Source organism: Melanotaenia boesemani, chromosome 8 (assembly GCF_017639745.1).
Source record: "Melanotaenia boesemani isolate fMelBoe1 chromosome 8, fMelBoe1.pri, whole genome shotgun sequence".
In the NCBI taxonomy this organism is placed as follows: Eukaryota; Metazoa; Chordata; class Actinopteri; order Atheriniformes; family Melanotaeniidae; genus Melanotaenia; species Melanotaenia boesemani.
The window spans coordinates 5,536,999-5,560,075 of NC_055689.1; the positions used below are offsets into that span (position 1 = coordinate 5,536,999).

General features: G+C 39.5%; 3 protein-coding genes across 3 annotated transcripts in view; 2 read left to right on the forward strand and 1 right to left on the reverse strand.

Annotated features, from left to right (window-relative positions):
- The first annotated feature begins 2,114 nt into the window (after nt 1–2,114).
- LOC121644702 (transcription factor Sox-14) lies at nt 2,115–2,887 on the forward strand. Its single transcript, XM_041992846.1, has one exon. It carries the CDS (start codon nt 2,162–2,164, stop codon nt 2,885–2,887), a length of 726 nt encoding a protein of 241 aa, XP_041848780.1. The 5' UTR covers nt 2,115–2,161.
- A 5,364-nt stretch (nt 2,888–8,251) lies between these two features.
- selenof (selenoprotein F) lies at nt 8,252–20,498 on the reverse strand. The gene is made up of 5 exons (XM_041992858.1): nt 20,399–20,498; nt 18,330–18,497; nt 11,858–11,921; nt 9,967–10,016; nt 8,252–9,018 (listed from the first exon to the last, which is right to left on the reverse strand). Exons 1-5 carry the CDS (start codon nt 20,444–20,446, stop codon nt 8,887–8,889), a joined length of 462 nt encoding a protein of 153 aa, XP_041848792.1. The 5' UTR covers nt 20,447–20,498; the 3' UTR covers nt 8,252–8,886.
- Nucleotides 20,499–20,854: 356 nt separating this feature from the next.
- hs2st1a (heparan sulfate 2-O-sulfotransferase 1a) overlaps nt 20,855–23,077 on the forward strand; it is a 56,633-nt gene continuing 54,410 nt past the window's right edge. Inside the window, exons 1-2 of the mRNA XM_041992829.1 lie at nt 20,855–21,058; nt 21,185–21,358. Of these exons, the coding sequence (XP_041848763.1) occupies nt 21,235–21,358 (124 nt within the window). The 5' untranslated portion in view covers nt 20,855–21,058; nt 21,185–21,234. The remainder of the gene's footprint in view (nt 21,059–21,184; nt 21,359–23,077) is intronic.

Below are 23,077 nucleotides of genomic sequence, written 5' to 3' on the forward strand. Positions count from 1 at the left end.
TTTGGGGTTGTTTTTCAAAAGCTGGGCTTGACCTCTTAGTTCCAGTGAAAGGATCTCTAAATGTTTCAGCATAACAAAACATTTTAGACAATTCCATGCCCTCAACTTTGTGGGAACAGTTTGGGAATGGCCCTTTCCTGCTCCAACATCACTGTGCACAAGTGCACAAAGCAGGTCCATAAAGACATGGATGAGGAGTTTGGTGTGGATGAACTTGATTGGCCTGCACAGAATCCTGACCTCAACCTGATAGAACACTTCTGGGATGAATTAGAGTGGAGGCTGAAAGCCAGGTCTTCTTGTCCAGCATCAGTGTCTGAGCACACAAATACGCTTTGGGAGGAATGGTCTCATAATTCCTATAAACACACCTAAACTTGTGGAAAGCTCTTCCTGTTAAAGGAACCTGTTAAAGCTGCAAAGGGTGGGCCCTTAATTTGAACCTAGTTGTTTTTAATACAAATCCTAAATAAGTCATGTGAACATTGTTGTGAAAAATGTTGAAATTAATGCACAAGCATTGAATTAACATAAATAGGATGAGTACATGAAAATGAGGGAGGCGGGGTAAGGTAAGACTGTTGCTTTGGAAGTGTAATAGTTAAGATTACTTTTAATTTTATTGGGCTGATCAATAAGTCAAATAACACCAAAAAATTTCAAATAATAGAAGTAAGAGGCAAAAAAAATGAGAAATTAACTATGCCATGTCTATTTTCCAAACTTACAAAGCAAAATCTCATAAAAACATCTTCTGGGGTTGAGGCGTATTAATGAAGTGGAGGTATAGACAACATGTTATGGACATACAAATAGTTTAATTTTTGAAATGTTGACTGATGACGAAAATTATTTTTAATTATTTTTGTTATTTTGCTGCTGCTGCACACAAGTTCCTGCTGAGAAGCAAGAACTATTTAGACTTCATCAGTTACTATAGGTAATGTGTAAGATTTTGTGAATTATTTCTTCTAATATATGTGTAATTTATCAAATCAGGTTTCTACGACCTCATTCGACAAACTCAGATTTATCAAGTTAACTCAAATCATCCCAGGTAGTACTCAGTCACCCAAGTTAACTAAACATTTTTTAAGAAACAAGTTTCTACATCTTTTTAAAGTAACTTGTTTGATTTTACAGTGAACTTTTTGAACCTCTATTTCTAGTTAGTGATATTCTACACTGTAGAGAGAAGTATGTAAATCCTTTTTAATCTTTCTTAAATTAGTTTCCTCATATTTGTGAACCGAGTGGAAATTCTTTGACCACCTTTCCTTCTTTAGGACTCTTGTGGATACTTGCGTATATTATTGTTCTTTCTTGTCCTGCTTTTAATTTGTTAACATTGTTTTTCTTTTTTTTTTGCATTTTAATCCTAATTCAACAGTGTTTATTAATTTATTTATTCATTAAATAATTTATTAAACAATAAGAACAAATTCTTATTTCCAATGTAAGCGACAGAAAACACATGGGACAGGAGAGAAGGGGAGACAAAAACAAACAAACAAACAAAAAAGTGTCATGGTGCATATTGTTTGCAATAATCAGAGAAGAAGTAAAAAGGCTAAATTAATATTTTATACAATAACAGGCTAATTTGGTCTTTGTTTTGCTCTGAATTATTGTGAAAACTGACCATCAAGCTAATAGAAACTATTTGTTCTGTTTTTCTGCTCATGTTGCGCAGATACTTTCTGGTTTCCTGTCTCCTCTTGTCTCAGTAGGAATTTGGGGGAGAGAAGATGGGTGACCCTCAGAAATGTGGTCGGCTTACAGTCACGCTTTCTTTTATTAAAGGGATTACAGTGCTCCCTCTCATTCCCATTGGTTTGGCCCGCCGTGACACTGGTGTGCTGATGAGTGGATGACAAGCCCTGCATCATCCTTAACAAGCCTCTGACTTGGTCCCGTGTGACACCTATTTACGCACTCATTTAGGCTTTTGGCTTTTTGTAGTTTTCACTTTCACTGTGCAAATTCTTCATTCAGTTTGGACTTAATAGTCAGGCTTCTTTACAAAGACATAAATATACCCCTATAGCAAAAGTATGGTCAAGACTTTTTCGCTATGTTTCCTTTTACGCAAAAGAAGAGCATGAGCTTTGTCAAGGGGTAAAGTTTTCCCGACTTTTTAATTCATTTGGTAAAACCTGAAATGGCAAAACCTTTAGATCACATAAAGAGACCTATGAACGCTTTCATGGTTTGGTCCAGGGGCCAAAGGAGAAAAATGGCCCGAGAAAATCCAAAGATGCACAACTCTGAAATCAGCAAGAGACTCGGCGCGGAGTGGAAGATGCTCACCGACGCAGAGAAGCGTCCGTACATCGACGAGGCCAAGAGGCTGCGGGCTCAGCACATGAAGGAGCACCCGGACTACAAGTACCGACCCCGGCGCAAACCCAGAAGTCCACTAAAGAGGGACCGATTCGTTTTCCCGCTGCCGCCTTTGCTCAGTGACGCAGCGGAGCACCTGAAGGGATTCTCCATGGACTCTTTTCTCGTCCCCGGAGATAAAGGTAGAGCTCTTCTCGCTCCAGCATCTTCCTCCTCTTCCTCCTCATTCCCGCTGTTGGACCCGGTTGCGCAGTTCCGAACCGGAGCTGTCCAACGGATGGTGGAGATTCCCCACGCGCTTGCTGGAGGCGCTCTGCCCTACAGCGCGCACGGCTTTGGATACCAGACTGGAGGGTTCGGGGGTCTGCCTTGCCTCGGACAGCACACCCACGCGGCACCGTCTGGGCCTGGGTACGTGGTTCCGTGTAGCTGCAGCGCCTGGTCCGCAGCCAGCTTCCAGCCTCAGGTGGCTTATATCGTCTTTCCCGGAGGGACGAGCAAAGGCGGCGTGGATTCTTACACCTCTCCAGGCGCTGATGTGTGACAGGAAAAGTCCTGGACCAGAGGAAGAAAGTTGAGGCTCAAACTTGTGATGTAAGGGGGGAAAATGAGCAGAGTGTGGAGTTTCTTCCAGACGTAAAAACATTTTATTACAGAAGGAACTCTACTTCCTTTTTATTTCATGCAAACGCAAGGAAGGAAAACTTAAAATGAAAATAAGATATAATTTTGTAATAATTTTGCTATTTGACGACAAGAAAAAGAACAAAAAAGTTTAAATAGATTTTTATAAAATGCACCTAAAACTGACATGATGTTAAAGTTATTTTAGTGTTTAGGAATTTTGATCTTTTTTTTCCTTTTTAAGATTAATTGATTGGGTTTTTGTGTTTGTTTTTTAACAGGAATGATCAAATATTTCCAGAGGGACATGTTGCTGATCATCTATTAATTTATTATTTATTTATTCATTCATTCATATTTGTATGTTTGTTACAATATTTTTTAAAAGCAACTGTTTCAAAAGATTTGTAAATCATGTAAAGAGAATTCTGTACTATAGTTCAGATGCTGTTTAAAAAACAATTCAGCAAATTTTAATTTAATTTAGTTTAATTTAATTTAATTTGATTTACAAAATAATTTATTTCAGCATTTCCACAGTCCTTGTATGTCAGTAAAGTGCTGCGTCAACCCTACAGGTATCATTAAAAACAAAAGGAATAAAAGAAAAAAAGAAATATAAAAGAGTTTTGTCATTTACACCATCTTGGCTTGCAGAAGAAGTCAGCAACATTAATTATGCAGATGATACACAACTTCATGTGTCTCTGTCACCAGACAAGACGTCAGTGTCTGGAGCAAATAAACACCTGGATGAGGGAGAATTTACTACAATTAAATGAAGACAAAACTGAGATTATTCTGTTTGGTAGCAAAGAGAAGAGGGTCAGCAAACACCTTGAGACTCGGGCTCTTAAAATCACCAACCAAGTTCGTAACCTGGGAGTGTTGATAGACTCAGATCTGACTTTCAGCAGCCACATCAAAGCTTCACTAAGAAGCTTTTTACCAGCTCAGAAACATCAACAGAATTAAAAGTTTAGTCTCCCAGAAAGACCAAGAGAAACTCATCCATGCATTCATCTCCAGTAGACTGGATTACTGTAATGGTCTTTTAACAGGACTTCCTAAAAAGAGCATTAAACATCTGCAGCTCATCCAGAACGCTGCTGCTAGAGTTTTAACCAGGACTAAGAGATCTGAACACATCACACCAGTTTTAAAATCTTTACACTGGCTTCCAGTCAGTCACAGAATAGATTTTAAAACCCTTCTGATTGTTTACAAATCCCAGAATGGTTTAGGCCCAGAATACATCTGTGATATGTTCAGAGAATTTATACCTAGCAGAGCTTTTAGATCCAAAGACTCAGGTCAAGTAGTTCTTTTCTCATCTGCACAGTAACTTTTTAACTTATTTTGCTTTTAATTATTTTAATTTATTTTATGATTTCATTATGATTTTTGCTAGTTGTTGCTGACTTCTACTTTTAATGCTTTCTTTACACCACCTGTCATTTTTATGTAAAGAGCTTTGAATTGTCTTGTAAATGAACTGTGCTATAAAAATAATAAACTTGCCTTGCCTAACAAATTTACACAAAAATCAGATAAATATGTTACCACACGGCACCAAAAAAAAAAAAATTACAATTTCTACCCGAGTTGTTTTGTGAGTCTTCAACTGTTTGAATGAACAGTGTATAAGAAAATCGACAGAGTGATAAAATGATAAAATCCAACCTGAGGCTGGACGATGAAGTTGAACAAATTGTTTAACAAACACTTTTATATCAGCAATGTTGAAATTCTCTTTATTTTTACTGTTCAGACTTTCCCAGCAGCTCAGCAGACAAGAACCTTTTCAAGGTTTTAAATATTACAGGTCCGTTGTGGCTTATTGCGACCACTGACACATCTGTTCCCTTGAAGTTAAAGAGACTGTATTACCTCTGAGGGGTTTAGCTTTAACTTTGTGACTCAACACACCAACAAACAGCTGGTAGGTCACTGAAAGGCCCAATTCTGTTTTAGATATTTACATTTAAACACTAGTTTTTCTGCCAGCTGTAACAGTGTCTATAACTTCGTCCAATTTTATTCTCTGTTTGAACAGTTGTATTAAAATCATTATTTTGTCAGCTTACCTGTTTAAATTGGAGATACACAATCCATGGGGGGAGCTAGAGGGATGGCCAGGGTTTGCTCTGGCCACCTCTGAAATCTGATTGGACACCTCAGGTGAATGACAGATCACTGGAGGAGAAGGACAGAAATGTCTTTCCAGACATGCATGCATAAGAGTATCACTACACCAATTTGAAGTAAATTTTAAAGTAGTTTCTTAATTAATCTTCCTTTAAAAATGTTGACATCTGGCTGAACATTTCTTGAAGAGATTTCATCCCTGTTTAAGTACAGCTACTAATGTTATGTAAGGCTGTTAACCTGATGTTAGCATGAAGCTACTTAGCATTGCTAATCTAGTTCTTTGCTAGAACTAGATTAGTTTAAGAGAATGTGGGGAAAACATGTCACGTTTAGTTTTTAGTGAGTGTATTCAGGGACTATACATCAACTCAGTTAATCAAGTTTTTCCACATTGGAGCTAAAAATAAAATAAAAAGATGCTTAAAGAGAACCTCAGTATCCATGTTAGTTAGCACTTGCTAAGCTAGAGCTTCATGATCCAGTTTTATTTAAACAGGAGGCTAGCAAGGCTGCTAGTTGATTTTAACCCATAAGTGCCCGATGTGACATATTTGTCACATACAGTTTCTGAGACATTTTGCTTCAATTTATGGAATAAATGTTGCTCATAATCTGTTTGAACGCAATCTGATACTCGTCTTCTAATAGAAACCCAGAAGCAGAAAACCATATATTTTTAATGACCTGATAAAGTCTTGCCCACTTACCTGCCCACACTAACACATTTTGCTTCGCAGTTATATTTTCTAACTTGTGAAGTAAAAAACAAGGTTTGGGCCTTCAGCTTTGCAGAATGCTGGATTTATTCTAAGCTTATATCATCACAACCATGGAGGACATGCAGAGGGACATAGTAACATCTGTTTACATCTACATGGGTCTGAAGCAGGACTGTAAGGCCATGTCCTCTGGATGCATGGAGCACCAGGCTGCTCTTAATTAAAGAGATTAAACTCTGTTTTTGTTCAAAAAGATATTGAAATTACTGCCTTGCTGAAGTCTGAAAGCCATAAATGAGATGATTTCACAGGGAGCTTCAACTATTGCAGTCAAACTGACAGCTGCCAATCTTTCTTGATCAGAAACTTGAGCTCAGTTTTTAAACACACTTCCTGTTCTCAGTACTTTCTTTTCCCACTGGATGTGATGTTCTGTTTTCTCTGGCCTCACTTAAAAAAGGATGAAGGCTGAGATCAGTTAATATTCAAACAGCTGTTCAGTTTTCCTAATGAAGTCTTTCCTCATGCTGCATTCAGGGGTGTCTTGCAGGAGCTTCTGTTTATGCCACATCAGATCACATAAAGTTTCATAGTTTCAATTAAGGGACCATCTTTGACTCTCAGCCATTTGCTCCCTCTTGCGGTTCAGTAACCAAGCTCAGTGGGAGCAGAATAACATGCAACTTCAGCCACAGCTTTAGTACCAATAGTACTTTTTTTTGTCATCCAGCATACTTTGTAAAGTGTGTGAGATTTACGTTGGGTCCCCGTCTAACTGCTTGCTAACACAAATATCTAATCAGCCAATCACAGGGCAGCAACTCAACACATCTAGTCATGTAGACATGGTGGAGACTTGCTGAAGTTCAAACTGAGCATCAGAGCGAGGAAGAAAGCGGGTTTAAGTGACTTTGAACGTAGCATGCTTGTTGGTCTGAATATTTCAGAAACTACTGGGATTTTCACACACAACCATCTCTAGGGTTTACAGAGACTGGTCTGAAGAAGAGAAAATACCCAGTGAGCATTTAAGTGACTTTTAATGTGGCATAGTTGTTGGTGCCAAATGCTGCTGGTGTAATGGTGGGGGGAGATTTTCTTGGCCCACTTTGGGCCCCTTAGTACCAACATGTCCTGGTTTAACCAGCACAGCCTACCTGAGTATTGTTGCTGACCATGTCCGTCCCTTTATGACCACAGTGGAGCATCTTCTGATGCTACTTCCAGCAGCATAATGCACCATGTCACAAAGCTCAGATCATCTCCACCTGCTTTCTAGAACATGACGATGAGTTCACTGGACTCCAACGGCCTCCACAGACACCAGATCTCAGTCCAGTAGAGCAGCTTTGGGATGTGGTGGAACAGGAGATTCTCATCAAGGATGCAGCCGACAAACCTGCAGCAACTGTGTGATGCTGTCATGTCAATGTGGAGGAAAAGCTCTGAGGAAGGTTTTCAACACCTTATTGAATCTTTGACACCAAGAATGAAGGCAGTTCTGAAGGCAAAAGGGGTCCAAACTAGTTTGAAAGTGGAATTAGTTTTATTTTCCCGACAATAAAACTGATTTCTGTGTGTAGTAGTGCCCTCAATTACTGTGTGTTTGCAGATAAGAACTCAATTTTCCAACATTATAGGATTCTAAAATGCATTATGATCTGAACTTAGCTCAAGCCCACCTGCAGTAATGATTTGTTTTAGGAAAAGATGCCATTTATCATAAATACAGGCTTTCGCATCCAAATTCTTTCTGCCTTCAAAATGCATTATTACAAAAATGCTCATAATAAGGAAAATAAATAAGAAGCAGAACAGTCATTTTTATATTCTAGAACAGGGATCCTCTGTCCTGATCCTCAAGGGCCAGTGTAATGCAGGTTGTAGAAGTCCTTATAACTTAAAGCCCCTAGTGAGCCAGTTCCATCTCATTTTCAGGCTCTTGCTGCTCCTTATAATTAGAGGTTTAACAATACATTGATGTAGCTATACATGTGGACCGTTCTGGTTGAAAAGTTTCAAAAGAGAAGGCTATATTTAGCATCTGAAAGCCCTGCTTGTGTTTATTTAAACCTGTTGGCAACAGGTAGGAAGTGGCCATCTCTCCAGGAGCTGAGTTGTGTTGTCACCGATAGCCACTAGATGTCAGTAGAGTCAAGTCAGTCTGACTTGAACCCAGCGAACAGAACACCTTGTTTTCATCAGATCAAGGACACAATTTTATTAAAATGTAAAGTTATTTTTACTCTTGCTTCCTGTTTTCCTCAGATTCTCTGCAGTGTTCAGGCCCTGAACAAAGTGACTAGTTTTGTATATAACCACAGACAAATTATTGTGTCACTTGTGTCCTGAAGTGAGCTTTTTGATAGAAGTCTTTCTGGCCTTAGCAGATAAAACAAAAAACAGAGACTCTGTTTATTGTTGCATATTTATTCCATCCATCCAGCTTGTAAACAAGCCTCTTAAACAAATCCAGTTTATCTTCAAAGCAGAAGATGCAGAATAAAAACACAAACTGACATCAGAGCTCACATCCCAGATCTGGTTTGTTGTGAGATCTTCACTAACGTGTTTCTCTGCAAAAACAGCTGCATATGGAGAGGAACAAGGATTCATTCAGCCTCTCTACCAAACCCATCAAACACAATGTTGTGCATTATAAAAAAATAATTATACAAGAATATCAGACAGAGGGAAAGTTTTTCCAAATCCTAATGGACCCACTGTGAGCTGTGATACTCTGTGAAAAATTGTGTTGTTTTAGGGTCTCGAATTAGTCTTTTGGAAAAGGTCTCACCAGAAAAATCATGGTTTTCAGATACAAAAACAGTCACATGGAGCTGCGATTTAACAAGCATCTACCATAAAGGCCAAGTCGTGTAAAAACTGGTAAATAACTAAATGGTCAATTTACACAAATAGAAAAAAGAAACCAAACGTTTGATTCCCTGCTTCTCGTAAGCTCAGAGGAACTGGTCCGTTAAAGTTTAAAAAAAAAAGATGGAAAAAGCAAAACAAAAAAAATTAAGAAGAATCTGACTCTTCACATCTATATTCGGTCTAACTTCTCACTCAGAAACTCCTCCACGCTGTCGGTGTTCCACTTGAGGATGCTGAGCTCCTCAGCAATGTTCCCGTTATCGTCCAACAGCTTTAGGACAGGATCCGAGCCTCTGACGTACTGCAACGTGAGAAGAGCTGCATTAGGACCGCAGGTTTACTCTGGACAGACGTTTATTTGTTACTCGATTGAATAACTTTATTGATAAGCACAATATTCTTTGTAACCTTGAAAACTGGACCACTTCACTGACATTAATGAATTTTATTGAAATTTTTTTTGATGTGACTGAGAAAAACCACCGTTGATCAGAAATTGCTCCTAAATAAATGATTTATAAATGTAAGTATGGTATCTGGGGACTCGGTCAGTGGATGTTTTAGTTGTTGGGTTTTATGTTCAGAGGTTATAAAAAAATAATGTTTATTTTTGTTCGAAAAAAGAAATGAAAACTGAGGCATTTTTCTTTGTAACTATTAAAAAGGAGTAATAAAAAAAAAGCCTCGTTTTTGGTTTTATAGTTTGCGGAGGAAAAAAAAACAAAAACATCACGTTTTATTGTATTTTCAGGCAGGAACTGGTTATTTATGTGGGTGAGTCACAGAGAGGCTCCAGGACTTTCGGGGTTATGGGGTCATTCCACCGATATTTCCAAGAATTTTTATGACCCAAAATTTATTTATAACCAGGATTAAAGAATTCCTGGTAATCTGCATTTCACCACAAAGTTCCAGATAATTTTTTCGATGGCTGATACTGCTTGTTGTACGGTGGTCGCACCCACTGCAAGTGTTACGTTCCTTCATCTTCTTTAATCTTGGTTCTTTGTTTCCCCCTTTTTCCTGAATATGATCATGTGTGTGTGTCCTACATTCAGCTCCACCAGCTTCCATAAACTCTCTCATTTTAAGTTGCTAACTCGAAGTCGTGCTGAATATCGTTCTCTGTAAACACGCTGAAAAGAGCCTGGACCTCGCTGTCCACTCGCTTCTTGAATTAAGTTTGTGTAAGTAAAATAAAAGTGTGTTTGCAGTGGCACTCCAACTTGGTATAATTCATCATCAGTACCTTGATCTGAAGACCCTTGAACATCTTCGGCTTGTCGCTCCTGACAAAAGCTGGAGAGGACAGAAACACACGTGTGACAGATGTCAGATCAGTTGTTAACCTTTTCATTTAGATCCACAGGCTGTAAAACCTCCTGAGAATGCAGCTTAAACAGCTGAAGGGACAGGTGAAAGCACAGGATTGGTACAGCTGAAGCAGAAAAACGACAACCATATGGCACAGGTGGAGCTTCAGACTTCTGCAACACACTGAAGAGAGCTGCAGCATTTCAGTGTAACTCCACATGAATCTGAGCGCTCGTTGCACTGAACAGAGGATAAACTTCAAAAGCTTGTTATAAAAACCTTCCTGCAGAGATTTCAGACCACCAGCTGCAAAAACACCTACCGCAGGATGACAAACTCACTTGTGTATAAACTCTGTTTCAAGAAAACCTTAAATTTTCAGCTACACTTTCATTAAAACCACATTCCAATGGAAAACTTTAATGTATGTTTGGACAACCCCAATTACAATAAAGTTGGGATGCTGCGTAAAATGTAAATAAAAACAATGCAATGATTTCCAAATCAACTCATTTTTTACTCCCAGCAGAACATAAACAGCATAGCTGATGTTGAAACAGACATTTTACCATTTCATGAAAAATATGAGCTCATTGTAAATCCGATGGCAGCAACACATCTGTAAAAAGGTGGAACAGGAGCAACAAAAGGCTGGAAAAGTAAGTGGTACAAATAAAAAAAACAAGTGGAGGAACATTTGACAACTAACTAGGTTAATTGGTAACAAGTCAGTAACATGACTGGATTATAAAAGGAGCATTTCAGAGAGGCAGTCTCAGAAATAAGGATGGACAGAGGTTCACCAATCTGAGTCTAAGAATTGTGAAACAATTTTTAGGAAAATGTTCCTCAAAATAAAATTGTAAATACTTTAAAGATCCCATCATCTAAAGTGTATAACAAAAAAGTCAGAATCAGGAGGAATCTCTGTGTGTTTAGGACAAGGCTGATGGTCAAACTGGTTGCTGGTGATTTTGGGGTCCTCATGTATCTAAGCTACTGGAAATCACTGCATGGACTCAGGAAGACTTCCAGAAATCACTGTCTGTGAACACAGTTCACCCTGAAATCCACAAATGCAGGTTAAGGATCTGTAATGCAAAGAAGAAGCCATGTGTGAACAGGATCCAGAAACACCACCATCTTCTCTGGAACAAAGCTCATTAAAACGGTCTGAGACAAAGAGGGAAACCATTCTGTGGTCAGATGGATGAAAATGTGAAATTCTTTCTGCAAAGCATGGACGGCGTGTCCTGCAGACTAAAGAGGAGAGGGAGCATCCAGCTTGTTATCAGTGGACAGGTGAAAAGCTGCATCTCTGATAGGATGGGGCTGCATTAGTGCCTATGGCGTGGGCAGCTTCCACATCTGTGAAGCTCCATCAATGTTGAAAAGTACATGGAGGTTTTAGAGCAACATCTGCTCCCATCCAGACAACGTCTCTTTCAGGGAAGACCTTGCAGATTTCAGCAAGACGATGCTGAACCACATCCTGCATCCATCACAGCAGCATGGCTTCACAGGAGAAGAGTCCAGCTGCTGAACTGGTCTGCCTGCAGTCCAGACCTTCCACCAAAACACAACATCTGGAGCATCATGGAAACAGAAATCCAGCAACCAGGGTCCAGGACTGTAGAGCACCTAGAATCCTGCAACATTCCTCTCCTAAAACTCCAGCAACTGGTCTCCTCACTTCCCAGATGTTTACAGACAGATGTTAAAAGAAGAGATGCTACACGATGCTAAACATCACCCTTTTCCAGCTTTTTAGTAGTTTTGCATGAATGTTGCTAAAGAATAAAGTCAGATTGGTTGATTTCACTCACCTTGAACTTGAGGGAACCTCCCAAGTTTTCATCCACACACCTCCAGGATGGCTCCAGCAAAGAGCTGCATGCACAGACAAACACTGTTCAGTAGTGTTTCAAGGTGATTTCCTTCCCAAACACACAAACATTGACTGAACAGACTGAGGCTGCCTTGGTGGTAAGATGCTTGGCCTGGAGGAGTAATTGGATTCAGGCAGGCTGATTCATAAAAGTGTCTCGGTGACTCCTGCAGGGTCATTAAACTGTGAGCCTGTGCATATGGAGCAGGGCTGATGGATGGCAGTTTGTGCTGGGCTCACTTGTAATCAAACCTCCAGAACCAATACACAATAAGTTAGAGGAAAGTGTTGCAGGAGTTTTTCAAAATCATGCTCTGTCACGCGGATTAGAGCGCTGAAGGGCCTGCATGGCTACTCCACACAGCAAATCACTTATGCAGAGCTTACATCTCCTCTTCTTGTCATCCCCTATGACTGTAAACAACACAACACCACTGAAATTACATCATTTCATTTTACCACACAGCAGATCACAATTTTGTTAGAAATGGAAAATAAATTATAGACGCCTTCACTCTGAGCTGACCTTTAACAAAAAGTAAAAATAAATAAATAAACAAAAAACACAAAAAAAACCTGCCTTCAAAACATGACACTTTATGAAAAAAGGCTGAGTTCTTAAGCTTTTACTACTTCTTTCTGCAGAATAGATTCATTTTCTTACAGATTCTTTTCAAAATCCCGAAAATAATGATAATGTGGTGCCAAAATTTTAAGTATCTCCTGGTTTGTGAAACCTATGCTTAAGTATAACTTTACTAAATGCTCCACAATCTTTATTTTAACTACGTTCCTCCTCTAAAACAAGTGGTTAAAATATTACAACCTTATTCATTCATCATTATCTGTACAGCCTGGTACACAGAACAGTTTTTGGGCTGTTTTTGTCCCGATTTTGCCTCTTCCCGAGCTGGGACAGCAAACACCCGATCATCGTGAGATTTCCCTGTCCAATTATCATGTGGTCTGAGGTGTGTTACGAGCCGATTTGTACTGATAATCCGTTCCGAAACGGGTGGTAACTGACAATCTGGAATATTGAACATGTTCAATATTTCAGAGCCAATTTCTGAGGAACACCGACGACTCGTGCATTCTGACTGCGTGGATGGTGACGTGGTACAGAATGTAGCCAATCAGAGAGCGAGCTGGCTGAGGAACAAGGAACTAAATAAAATCCGTGTTCACACCGTCTCCAGTCCGTTATTTTTTTTTTAGTTCTGGCTTTTTTTTTGTTAACAATAGTCCAAAGACCACCATCATTCCCTCATCCTATATATCCCCTTCCATGCTGTGTGATGTGTTTTCCGGTTGTTGCTATGGTTCTTCTTCTACGTTACTTGCCGGTTGTTGCTATGGTTCTTCTTCTACGTTTTTTGCCGGTTGTTGCTATGGTTCTTCTACGTTTCGACGTTTGTCCGGCTCGGAGGACTATTTTATAGATGAGCATCGTTATGTGTGTATTGTTCTGTGATTAGATTGTTGGTGCACATCACAGACATTATAACCAAAACTGTTTAATACCTGATTTTTTATCTTCACGTGTGAGGTGTCGAACCGATAAAAAAATCTCATAAGATTAAAGAAAAAATTGTTATGTGTGCACCAGGCTTTAGTCCATTACAGGTCGCGGGTAAGTGGAACCTATCCCAGAATTTTTAGCAGGTGAGAGGCAGGGTACACCCTGGACAGGTCACACCCTGGACAGGTCACCAGTCCATTGCAGGGCCAGCAAAGATAGGGACAAACAACCATTCTCTCACACACACACACACACACACACACACACACACACACACACACACGGAGAATTTAAGGTGGATTTATGCTCGCGTGGCGTCTGCGTAACCGCAAAGGCTCAACGTGCACCTCTTCCAGACCAGACGTGCACCCCTGCTACGCATACCGTTATGCGGCGGTACTCCCTTGTGATTGGTCAGTTTGGGATCACGTGATGCCGGATATCTGGATCTTCTCGCCAAATTTGTGAGGTAACCACTGTTTTTATAAACAATAACCAGTGGATCAAGTTGATGAGAGGCAAATCGAATTATTTCTTCATTTTCTTCCACAAGCAAATAAAGACACTGAACCACACTGGACGCCATTGTTGTTTTAAAACAGAAAATACCACCGAACTGAAGTGAACCATCAAAAGAACTCCGACCTGGTGAGTTTACTGGCCAATACCTCCCCTGCTGCCACCTTCAGATTAGGAGAAGAAACTGCAACACGACACCAAAACGCGTACCCCCTACGCTCGAGTGCGAGAGCAAACTCACCAGCGTCAGCTACGCTGTAGTCAACCACACTGACCAATTAACCTAACACGTATGTCTTTGAAAGGTGGGAGGAAACCGGAGTATCCGGAGAACCCGCACATACACGGGAAGAACACACAAACTCCACAAAGAAAGGCCACTGGCCCCAAGGCTCAAACCTCCCCCAAGCCGAGGCTCGAACCAGCGACCTTCTTGCTGTGCTAACCACCACACCACAGCGCAGCCCTACTTTATGCTTGTAAAATTATAACTTTATTCTCATAATAATACTGTTTTTTTCTGGTAAAATTACAGCTTTTTTTCCCTTTTCATATTACAACCTTTTTCTCAAAATTTAAACTTTATTATTGTAATATTATGTCTTTATTCACGAAGTCTGAGAAAAAAAAATATTTTCTTAATGTGGTAGTAATACTCCATTATTGTAAATACATAATGTGTAACTGAGGCTAAATATTGTCCCTCATTTTTCTCAAGAGATTTCAGGTTGTTTATAATTTCTTTGAATGGCTTATTAAAAGTAAACTTCATAATATATTTGTACTTTTTTGCACTAAAATAAAGGGGAAATATGAGTTTTCTTTATTTATAGGTCATTACGCTGTTATTTCACTAGATCGATCCAGTTAAGATCAAATGTGAGTGACTCCTGAACAAAAGTGAGTGTGACATCCTGCTTTATGTCCATATGTTTATCAAGGTTTTTAATGTATGCAAATGTTCCAGCAGGATTAGTGGCTTAGCAGCACAACAAGGCAACCACTGGCACAACACAGGGTTTCAGTTACATAAAGATAGTCCTACTGGTCTTACTGGAATGATCTCCATGGCAACTTAAATCTAATGTGCTCCGGTGCAGCAAGACCAACATGTTAAAAAAGGTGGATAAAGAGAGTCTCTGACTCAGGAATGATCTGAACAATCTGGTTTTAAATGAGAAGCATCTTCAGAGACCGAGATGAGCATGAAAGACTAAAACGTTTATCTCAGACTGAAACCATTTTAACCATTGATTTTTAATGATGTGGAAATAATTTCTTTATCTAAACCATCACTTCCTCATAAACGTGTCAGCCAACGATCATCCAGCATCTTCTTAAACTGCATCTATACATTCATATCCATAAATGTTAAAACTTACTGAAGCTAATGGACACTAAAGACTTTGATCAATCCCAAGACAAATACAAAAAAAAAAAAAAAGACTGACTGAATAATCCTGCCTACTAGTTTAAATCATCTTACTTATTTATTTTTTTACTGGCCCAAATTGAAGTAAAGACAAGACAATGTAAACATTTTTAATTATAAATTCAGTTTGTTTTTTTTTTACTTCCTAACCTCAGGTTTTCTTCCTGCCATGACTGCAGCAGCTATAAAGAAACATTTCTCATATATGTTTAGCATTACAGTTTGTTCTTGTAGTAGAAATAATGTGGCTCCTGGTCGTCTGATGCAAACACCTCGCATTTTAAATGAAAGGGGACATGTCTAGACCCACTTCCTGACCTTATCATTTGTGTTCTTATACTGCTTAACATAGTCTTTATTGTCATGGCTGGTTAAGCCAGATAAACCAAGACTGCTTTAGGTCAAATTAAGCTTTAAGAAAATTTATAATTAATTCGATCTTGTTGATCAATGACTTCCAAAGCATTACCAGTTATTAAAAGCTTCTGTTTTTCAGTTATTCTATCCATGTTCTAGAAAAGGAAAAGTACTAGAAAAGGAATGTTCACTAGCAGCTACAATAATAAAGTTTTATTTTAACATTTCAGCACAACCTGTAAAGAATCATCAGAAAAGACGACACCAACACTGACAAGGACATAAGATAAATACAAACACTTATCGGCCACTTCTCCACTTGTTAACACAAATATATAAATCAGCCAATCACGTGTCAGCATCATCTAGTCATGTAGACATGGTGGAGACGACTTGCTGGGGTTCAAACTGAGCACCGGTTTGAGGAAGAAAGAGGATTTAAGTGACTTTAAAAGTGACATGGTTGTTGGTCTGAGTATTTTTTTTATAAACTACTGGGATTTTCACACACAACCATCTCTAGGGTTTACAGAGAATGGTCTGAAGAAGAGAAAATATTCGGTGAGCACCAGATGTCTAGACAGAAGAACCAAAACTGGACAATAGAAAATGGAAAAATGTTGCCTGGTCTGATGAGTCTCCATTTCAGCTCCACATTCAGATGGTAGGGTCCAATTTTGGTGGGGGAAAAAAAACAAAACAAAACAAAAAAAAAGCATGGTTGCTGGTGGTGTAATGGTGGGGGGATAATTTTCTTGAACCAATTTGGGCCCCTTAATACCAATGTGGCCTGGTTTAACCACCACAGTCTCCCTGAGTATTGCTGCTGACCATGTCCATCCCTTTATGACCACAGTGTAGCATCTTCTGATGCTACTTCCAGCAGGATAATGCACCATGTCACAAAGCTCAGATCATCTCCACCTGCTTTCTAGAACATGACAATAAGTTCACTGGACTCCAACGGCCTCCACAGCCACCAGATCTCAGTCCAGTAGAGCAGCTTTGGGATGTGGTGGAACGGGAGATTCTCATCATGGATGCAGCCGACAAACCTGCAGCAACTGTGTGATGCTGTCATGTCAATGTGGAGAAAACCTCTGAGGAAGGTTTCCACCACCTTGTTCAATCTATGGCACCAAGAATTAAAGCAGTTCTGAAGGAAAACGTACCAACCCGGTTCTAGTAAGGTGGACCCAATAAAGTCATAAGTGTAATAAGATATAATTCAGAACTTAATACAATAAATTCTTAGATTTGTTTTTTTTTTTTTTATTAAATCTAGATTATATGAAATTATGAATGAAGGACAACTGAATAATTATAAACGAACATTTTTTTATGTCAAAATAAAGAACAATGATGGAAATCCAACCTATGTTTATTAACAAAAGAATATGGAGAGAGCCTAAGACTTCCAAAGTCTTCTCAGTCCTGAAATACAGCTTCCACTGTCCATCATCATTTGTTGCACACCAAACAGCGCTGAGAGACTCAGAAGGGTTCAACCACTATGCACAGACACAATGCAAAATCAGACTCAGGGGAGCTATGCAGCAATGTGCAGGTGCACTGCAGAAAAGAAAACCTCTGAAAACGAGCAACCCAAACGCCCTCCATGCTCACTGAATCTTCCTAATCAACGAGGCCGTGCAATAAACCATTTCTCAGAGGGTTTAATGATGCAGCACTTATGTCAATGGGGAAACTGAAAGGAATTCTTAAGGGAGATAATTGTGGCTGTCTGAGGAGAAAATGTGCTTAGCGACACTGTCGTTTCTGCTGGTAGCCCCAGAGTGCAGCTGCAGGCAGGCAATTGTTCAACTAAATGACATTTTAGTTAAACTGTGAGGAGGGAAGAGAGGTAATCTTGGCTATAAGTGTCTGTCTAAGATAGAAATATCATCAAGAGGTGTAATGAGGTGCGCACCACTTCTAAAAAAAGGTACTGTTGCTAGGATACCACACACACACTCAAAAGGATTTAGTTAATCAAAGAAAAAATGGCTTTGTTTATCTGTCATCACTTAACCCAGTGTTTGTCCGTCAGAGCCCAGCAAGATCTGATTTTGATTGAGCTTTAATTGCTGCAGAAATTAGGCTGATGTTGAAAAACTCTACATTTCAACCTACATTCGGGAATGTTAAGCTTTGGTTAGACACACTCAGCTTCGGGTGACAGAAAGACAAGAGACAAGGAGAGCACAGATCGGATGCACAGCTGCAAACAGTGTCAACAAACCAAGTGACAGGAGGGCTGAGACCAAGCTGTTTTTAGTAGCAGCACAAATGCTGAGGTATGTGACCCTGTCAATAAATATGACAAACTCTGACAGAGCGGTCCTCCAAGTGCTAAGACTAGCTGCAGAGGAGCCCTGCCTGCTTTAAAAGACAAAATACAACATGCAATTCATTTGTGGACCTCATGATTGTAAATATTGTGCATCACAGCATAAACTAAATTAGAATTTTATAGCATGCACTTTTAATAACCTGGCCTCAATCTCATTCTCTGCCTCCTTTGATCTAAACAAGCAGTTAACTTCCCATTTGCTCGCCCCCGTTTTATTTCCTCCTTACCTTACGGGCCTCCAGCTGGGCCTCCTGCTGGCAGCACTGCCGGCAGCTCGGCTGCAGCTTCAACAGGCTAAACTCCCCGAGCAGGTCACAGGAGCTGCAGAGAAGGTTGCTGGAGAAGCCCAGCTCCCTGCATGCCTCAGATGACAGCTCGGCCCCATACGCCGACAGCTGGAGAGAGGCAGAGGAAGCACATAAGGCTTTCAGAAAACACCATGTATAAGGCAGATGTCTGACTTACATTTTGATGGAAGTTTGTAACAGTACATTAGCATGCATTGTTTGTCTCCTTTTGAACCTAATTCATTATATAAAGTATGACACACCAACATTATTAAACAAAAAAAACAGAGAAAATCTACTCTGTACGAAAATCTAAGTCCACTACATGATTTGGTAGCTTTGAAGATCAAACCTTTTTAATATCAATAAGTTGAAGTATGACATTATTGCCACTCCTCTATTAAGCACTGCTTCCGTTCTTTGAAGAATGTGGGTACTTTAGATCCCCCTTCAACATAATGAGGTTGAGGTCTGGACTTTAATTGCAGCAAAGCAAGCGTTCGATTCCTTACTGCTGCGTGAGACCAAATTACTAATAAACTTTATAGACATCAAAGAGATTGCCTGACATTTAACACTACAATACTTTAATACACAGAAGAGATCATGACTAATTCAATAACTGCAAGATGTCCAGAACTCGTGGCTGCAAAACTAGCACAACTACCACGGTGCTTGACATTTGTGGACCTACACCTATTTAATTTAATTTCAAAGTTTATTTCACACATGTTTTTCATTTACAATATTTACATTTTCCTATTTCATGTCTGAAAAGGAGTAGGCATAAGTAATAAACTTATAACACCCTACCCCATTTCTACAACACACTAACACTTTCCTCAAGATTTTTTTTTTTTTTGAGGTTTCTAATTGAACAGCCCATTAAATGTTAACATCTTAATGATGTAATTGTACTTCATTGGACTAAAACATTTTTTGTTAAGTTTTATTATTTAAAAAGATTATTACTACTATTAATAATATTTTATTTTCATTATTTAACTGGTCTGACCCACCTGAGATCAAATTGTGCTGTGTGGCCTCTGAACTAAGACGAGTTTAACACCCCTGGTCTAATCTGTTCAAGATGTCTTGTGGCTTACTCAGATGTGACCTTGTAAACTTGATCCATGCTGCCATGTTCTCTCTTTTTCTTTTTTTTCTCCTGCAACCCATCCAACCAAGCTGTACTTTTCCAGTGTTTTTCTAACGCACGGACATAATTTTAATCAACCAATAATCCCCACTGTATTTAAAACTTATGGGTAAGTGACTGACTGTGTGTGTGTGTGTATATGTATATGTATATATATATATATATATATATATATATATATATATATATATATATATATACACACACACACACACACACACACACACACACACACATACGTACACATTTATATATGTTAATACATTAACAGGGAACTCTCCTACTGTAGATTTTTTTTTACTTTGGTCAGCTTTTACTTTAGACATCAGTTAATGAGGAGGCCGTAAAATTTTATAGCCCGCTTTCACTTTCAGGATTCAGAAGGACCTTCTGTTCATTACCCCATAAAATCTCCCACTTTTAAAAGAGAAATCATGGGTAATTTTACAATTTTTTGTAAATATCACTCTCCAATAAAAGTACTATTTGAACCTTTTTACAGCGGTCTAACCTGGAACTAAAGCAGTCGGATAAAGAGACTTACTGATTATATTAATTTCGAAAACCGGAAGTCATATATACCTTTTCAAGTCAAAGCAACACTTAGACATTTAGGTCGTTTACAGTTTACAAAACTATCCAGCTAAGGAACGAAAGCTAAAAAGCTTTATTTTCTTCGCGGCTAGTTGTACAGTTAAGCCACGTCATTTTGAAGATCCGGGAATAGGCTGCGGCTTACAAAACTAAACACAGTCCCCGCGACAACTAACAGCTCCGCCGACCCTAAGTGTTAATTATAAACACCTCTGACAACGGATAATTTCAAAAGTTTTAGCTTTAATAAACTCACCGTCTGCAGTAGCGAGAAAAGCCAGAAGAGATACACCTCCCCCGACATTTTGTAGCCTGCTTTGCTAGCGAAACTACTACAAGTACAATGGTCTTTGTAGCTTACGTAAAGACTTATTTTTGCCTGAGCCTTAATGAGTGTGACAAAATCATTTATTTAATCATGCAATTTTTATTTATATAAAAAATACAATTAATAGATATAGCAATGATAAATGTGTCATTTGATAATGACTTATTACGTTTTAATTTTATTTAGTTGTTTTTTGCATGTCGGCATAAACAAAGGCCACCTAACATATTCTTCCTCGTCTGTATTGGTACGTAGTACATTAAGTGACTATTGCGACACCTGCTGGCCCGTTCAAGACAGCTCGTGACAACGATCCAATCCGGATTGAATAGACAGTGGTAGTGGACGAATAGAAAGCCGCTACCGTGTGGTGGACTGATGACACATCCAATGGTCTGAGTGGTGCTGGTAGTCTGTACGCGGTGAACACACTTGACGGGACGGGACAGCGGTACTGAGGGGGGTGACTCTGGCGACAGCAGCTGCAGTAGCACCAACACTTCTACAATCCGAATGGACAAAAACATTTAGGGGTTATTACCACCTGGAACAAATAACCATACCGAGCATGAAAATATCGCGTTTGAGGTAACGGAAGGATTTATACAGTGGGAGGCATCCAGACTCTCATAGGGGAAGCAGAGAGAGGGCCATGCACACACACTCATCCGCTTTGTAACCACCGTCGTCGCCGTTTTTCTGTGTGTGTTCCAGTATCTCCCCTTCCGAGCATGGACTGACCAAATCCCTCTGTGGATGATTTGATGGGGCTGCTCCGAGTCATGATGCCGCCCAAGTTGCAGCTTCTGGCGCTGCTGGCGTTCGCAGTGGCCATGTTCTTCCTGGAGAACCAGATCCAGAAGCTGGAAGAGTCCCGGGGAAAGCTCGGTAAGTGGAAAGAGGGTCTGCAGCCCTGACCCCCCATCCCAACACAGCCCCACTGTCAGCGGAGACCTCCCCATGGTTCCCCGTGGTTTGTGTGCATGTAGGTCAATCAGAGACAAGCATTACTTCATCGTGTGGTTTAGACAATGGCTACGCATGAAATATTTAAGGATCTGGGAGCTCCTGAACTTTGCATGACCGTAAGACAAAAATGCTCAACTATTCCAGAAATCTGTGGTTGAATAATGACTACACGTCAACGTTTTCGTCTGAAAACAGGCTTTTGTCCTCAGTCTGACAGAGGGAGCAATGGATTGCTTCTTTACATCATGCTGCATCTTAGTTATTTGTTATTATGAAGTGTTCACAGTTGTTTTCTGTCTGGATGTATCTGAAATCCTGGGGACACTCTTAAAACCATGCCACTTCTCAGAGGTAAACAGATCTGTGATACTGCATTAGACAATGATGGATGATGGTCAGTATGGTTGACATGTTGGATTAGATATCCTGTAGTCACCCAAACAGCTAATTAGAAGCATGAATGAGAAGTTTAGAAATGGATGAGGGTCTAGATGGTTGTTCTTGAGATGTGAGGTGTTTGCCACAACTCAACTTTATTTATAACAAGCTTCTTTTGTCTGGATGTGCAACTTGAAGTTGGTTGCAGAACTAAAAATGAAACGAGGTGAAAGCAATTTGCAAACAGCAGTAAATACCAACACAAATGAAAAATGGTTTGAGTACATGTACGGCGGTGTCAGAAATCACAAGTTTTATCATCAGTTTAGTAGATAGTCGTTCATCTGCCAATATCACAAATTCTGACAAAGAAAGTGGATCGTGAAGAACCCAAAATCAACCCTAGGACAAGTTTTTTTTAAAAAGTATTTGTATTTAGTCTTATCAAATCAAATAACTGAACATTATTTGACTGAAATACCCAATCTACTTTGTGTATATAGCACATTAATGTCTTCACTAGAGGAAGCACAGATACGTGACTTAAGTGTCAGAATCAAGATGTGTTACTGTGTCAGAGTAAATTCTCCTGGAACACAGTAGAAAATGGAAATATTATTTCCTCGTAAATGAAAACCACTTGACGCAGTGAAAAACCAGAGGACAGCAGCCTAGTTCATCTAGGAATGAGCAAAGTAATGTCTCATGAGGAACTGGGCAACAATAGAAGCTAAAAAGTGAACTTGAGCAATTATCCAGGTGTTTTAATAGAGGTGTTACGCAGGTAAACATGTAAGGAAGCCATCCGCTGATGATGATGATCGTGGACACCTCTATTAATGGTCAGTCAGGAGGATCCAGGGATAGCCCCACATTCACCTTAGAAACACCATGAGGATCCAGAAAGAAGTGAAGCCCAAGATAGTCGATGATAGGAGGATTGAATACTTCATTATAAAACCTCCTTCATCTCCATGGAAACCAGCAGGACCTTCATGATTCATTTTAAACAAAGGCAGATTCATAGAGTCAGATTGGAGCTGGAATAAAACCACAAAACAGGAAAAGTACGACACGGTTTCTGATTCTGGCTGCTGGCTCCAGAGTTTTGTCCCACAGTGACGAGACAGACCGGTTTTTAACCAGCAGAGTTTCTGCTTTCATATGACGTCTTGTTTGTGGAGAAATTAACGGAAGCTTGAAAAGTGGACGGAGCTGTTCTCATGATTTTGTTCCATTTCCATATAATAGGTGGGGGTT

Excerpts from the sequence above, each read along its gene's own strand:
- LOC121644702 (XM_041992846.1), top strand. The coding sequence starts at position 2,162 with ATGGCAAAACCTTTAGATCACATAAAGAGACCTATGAACGCTTTCATG.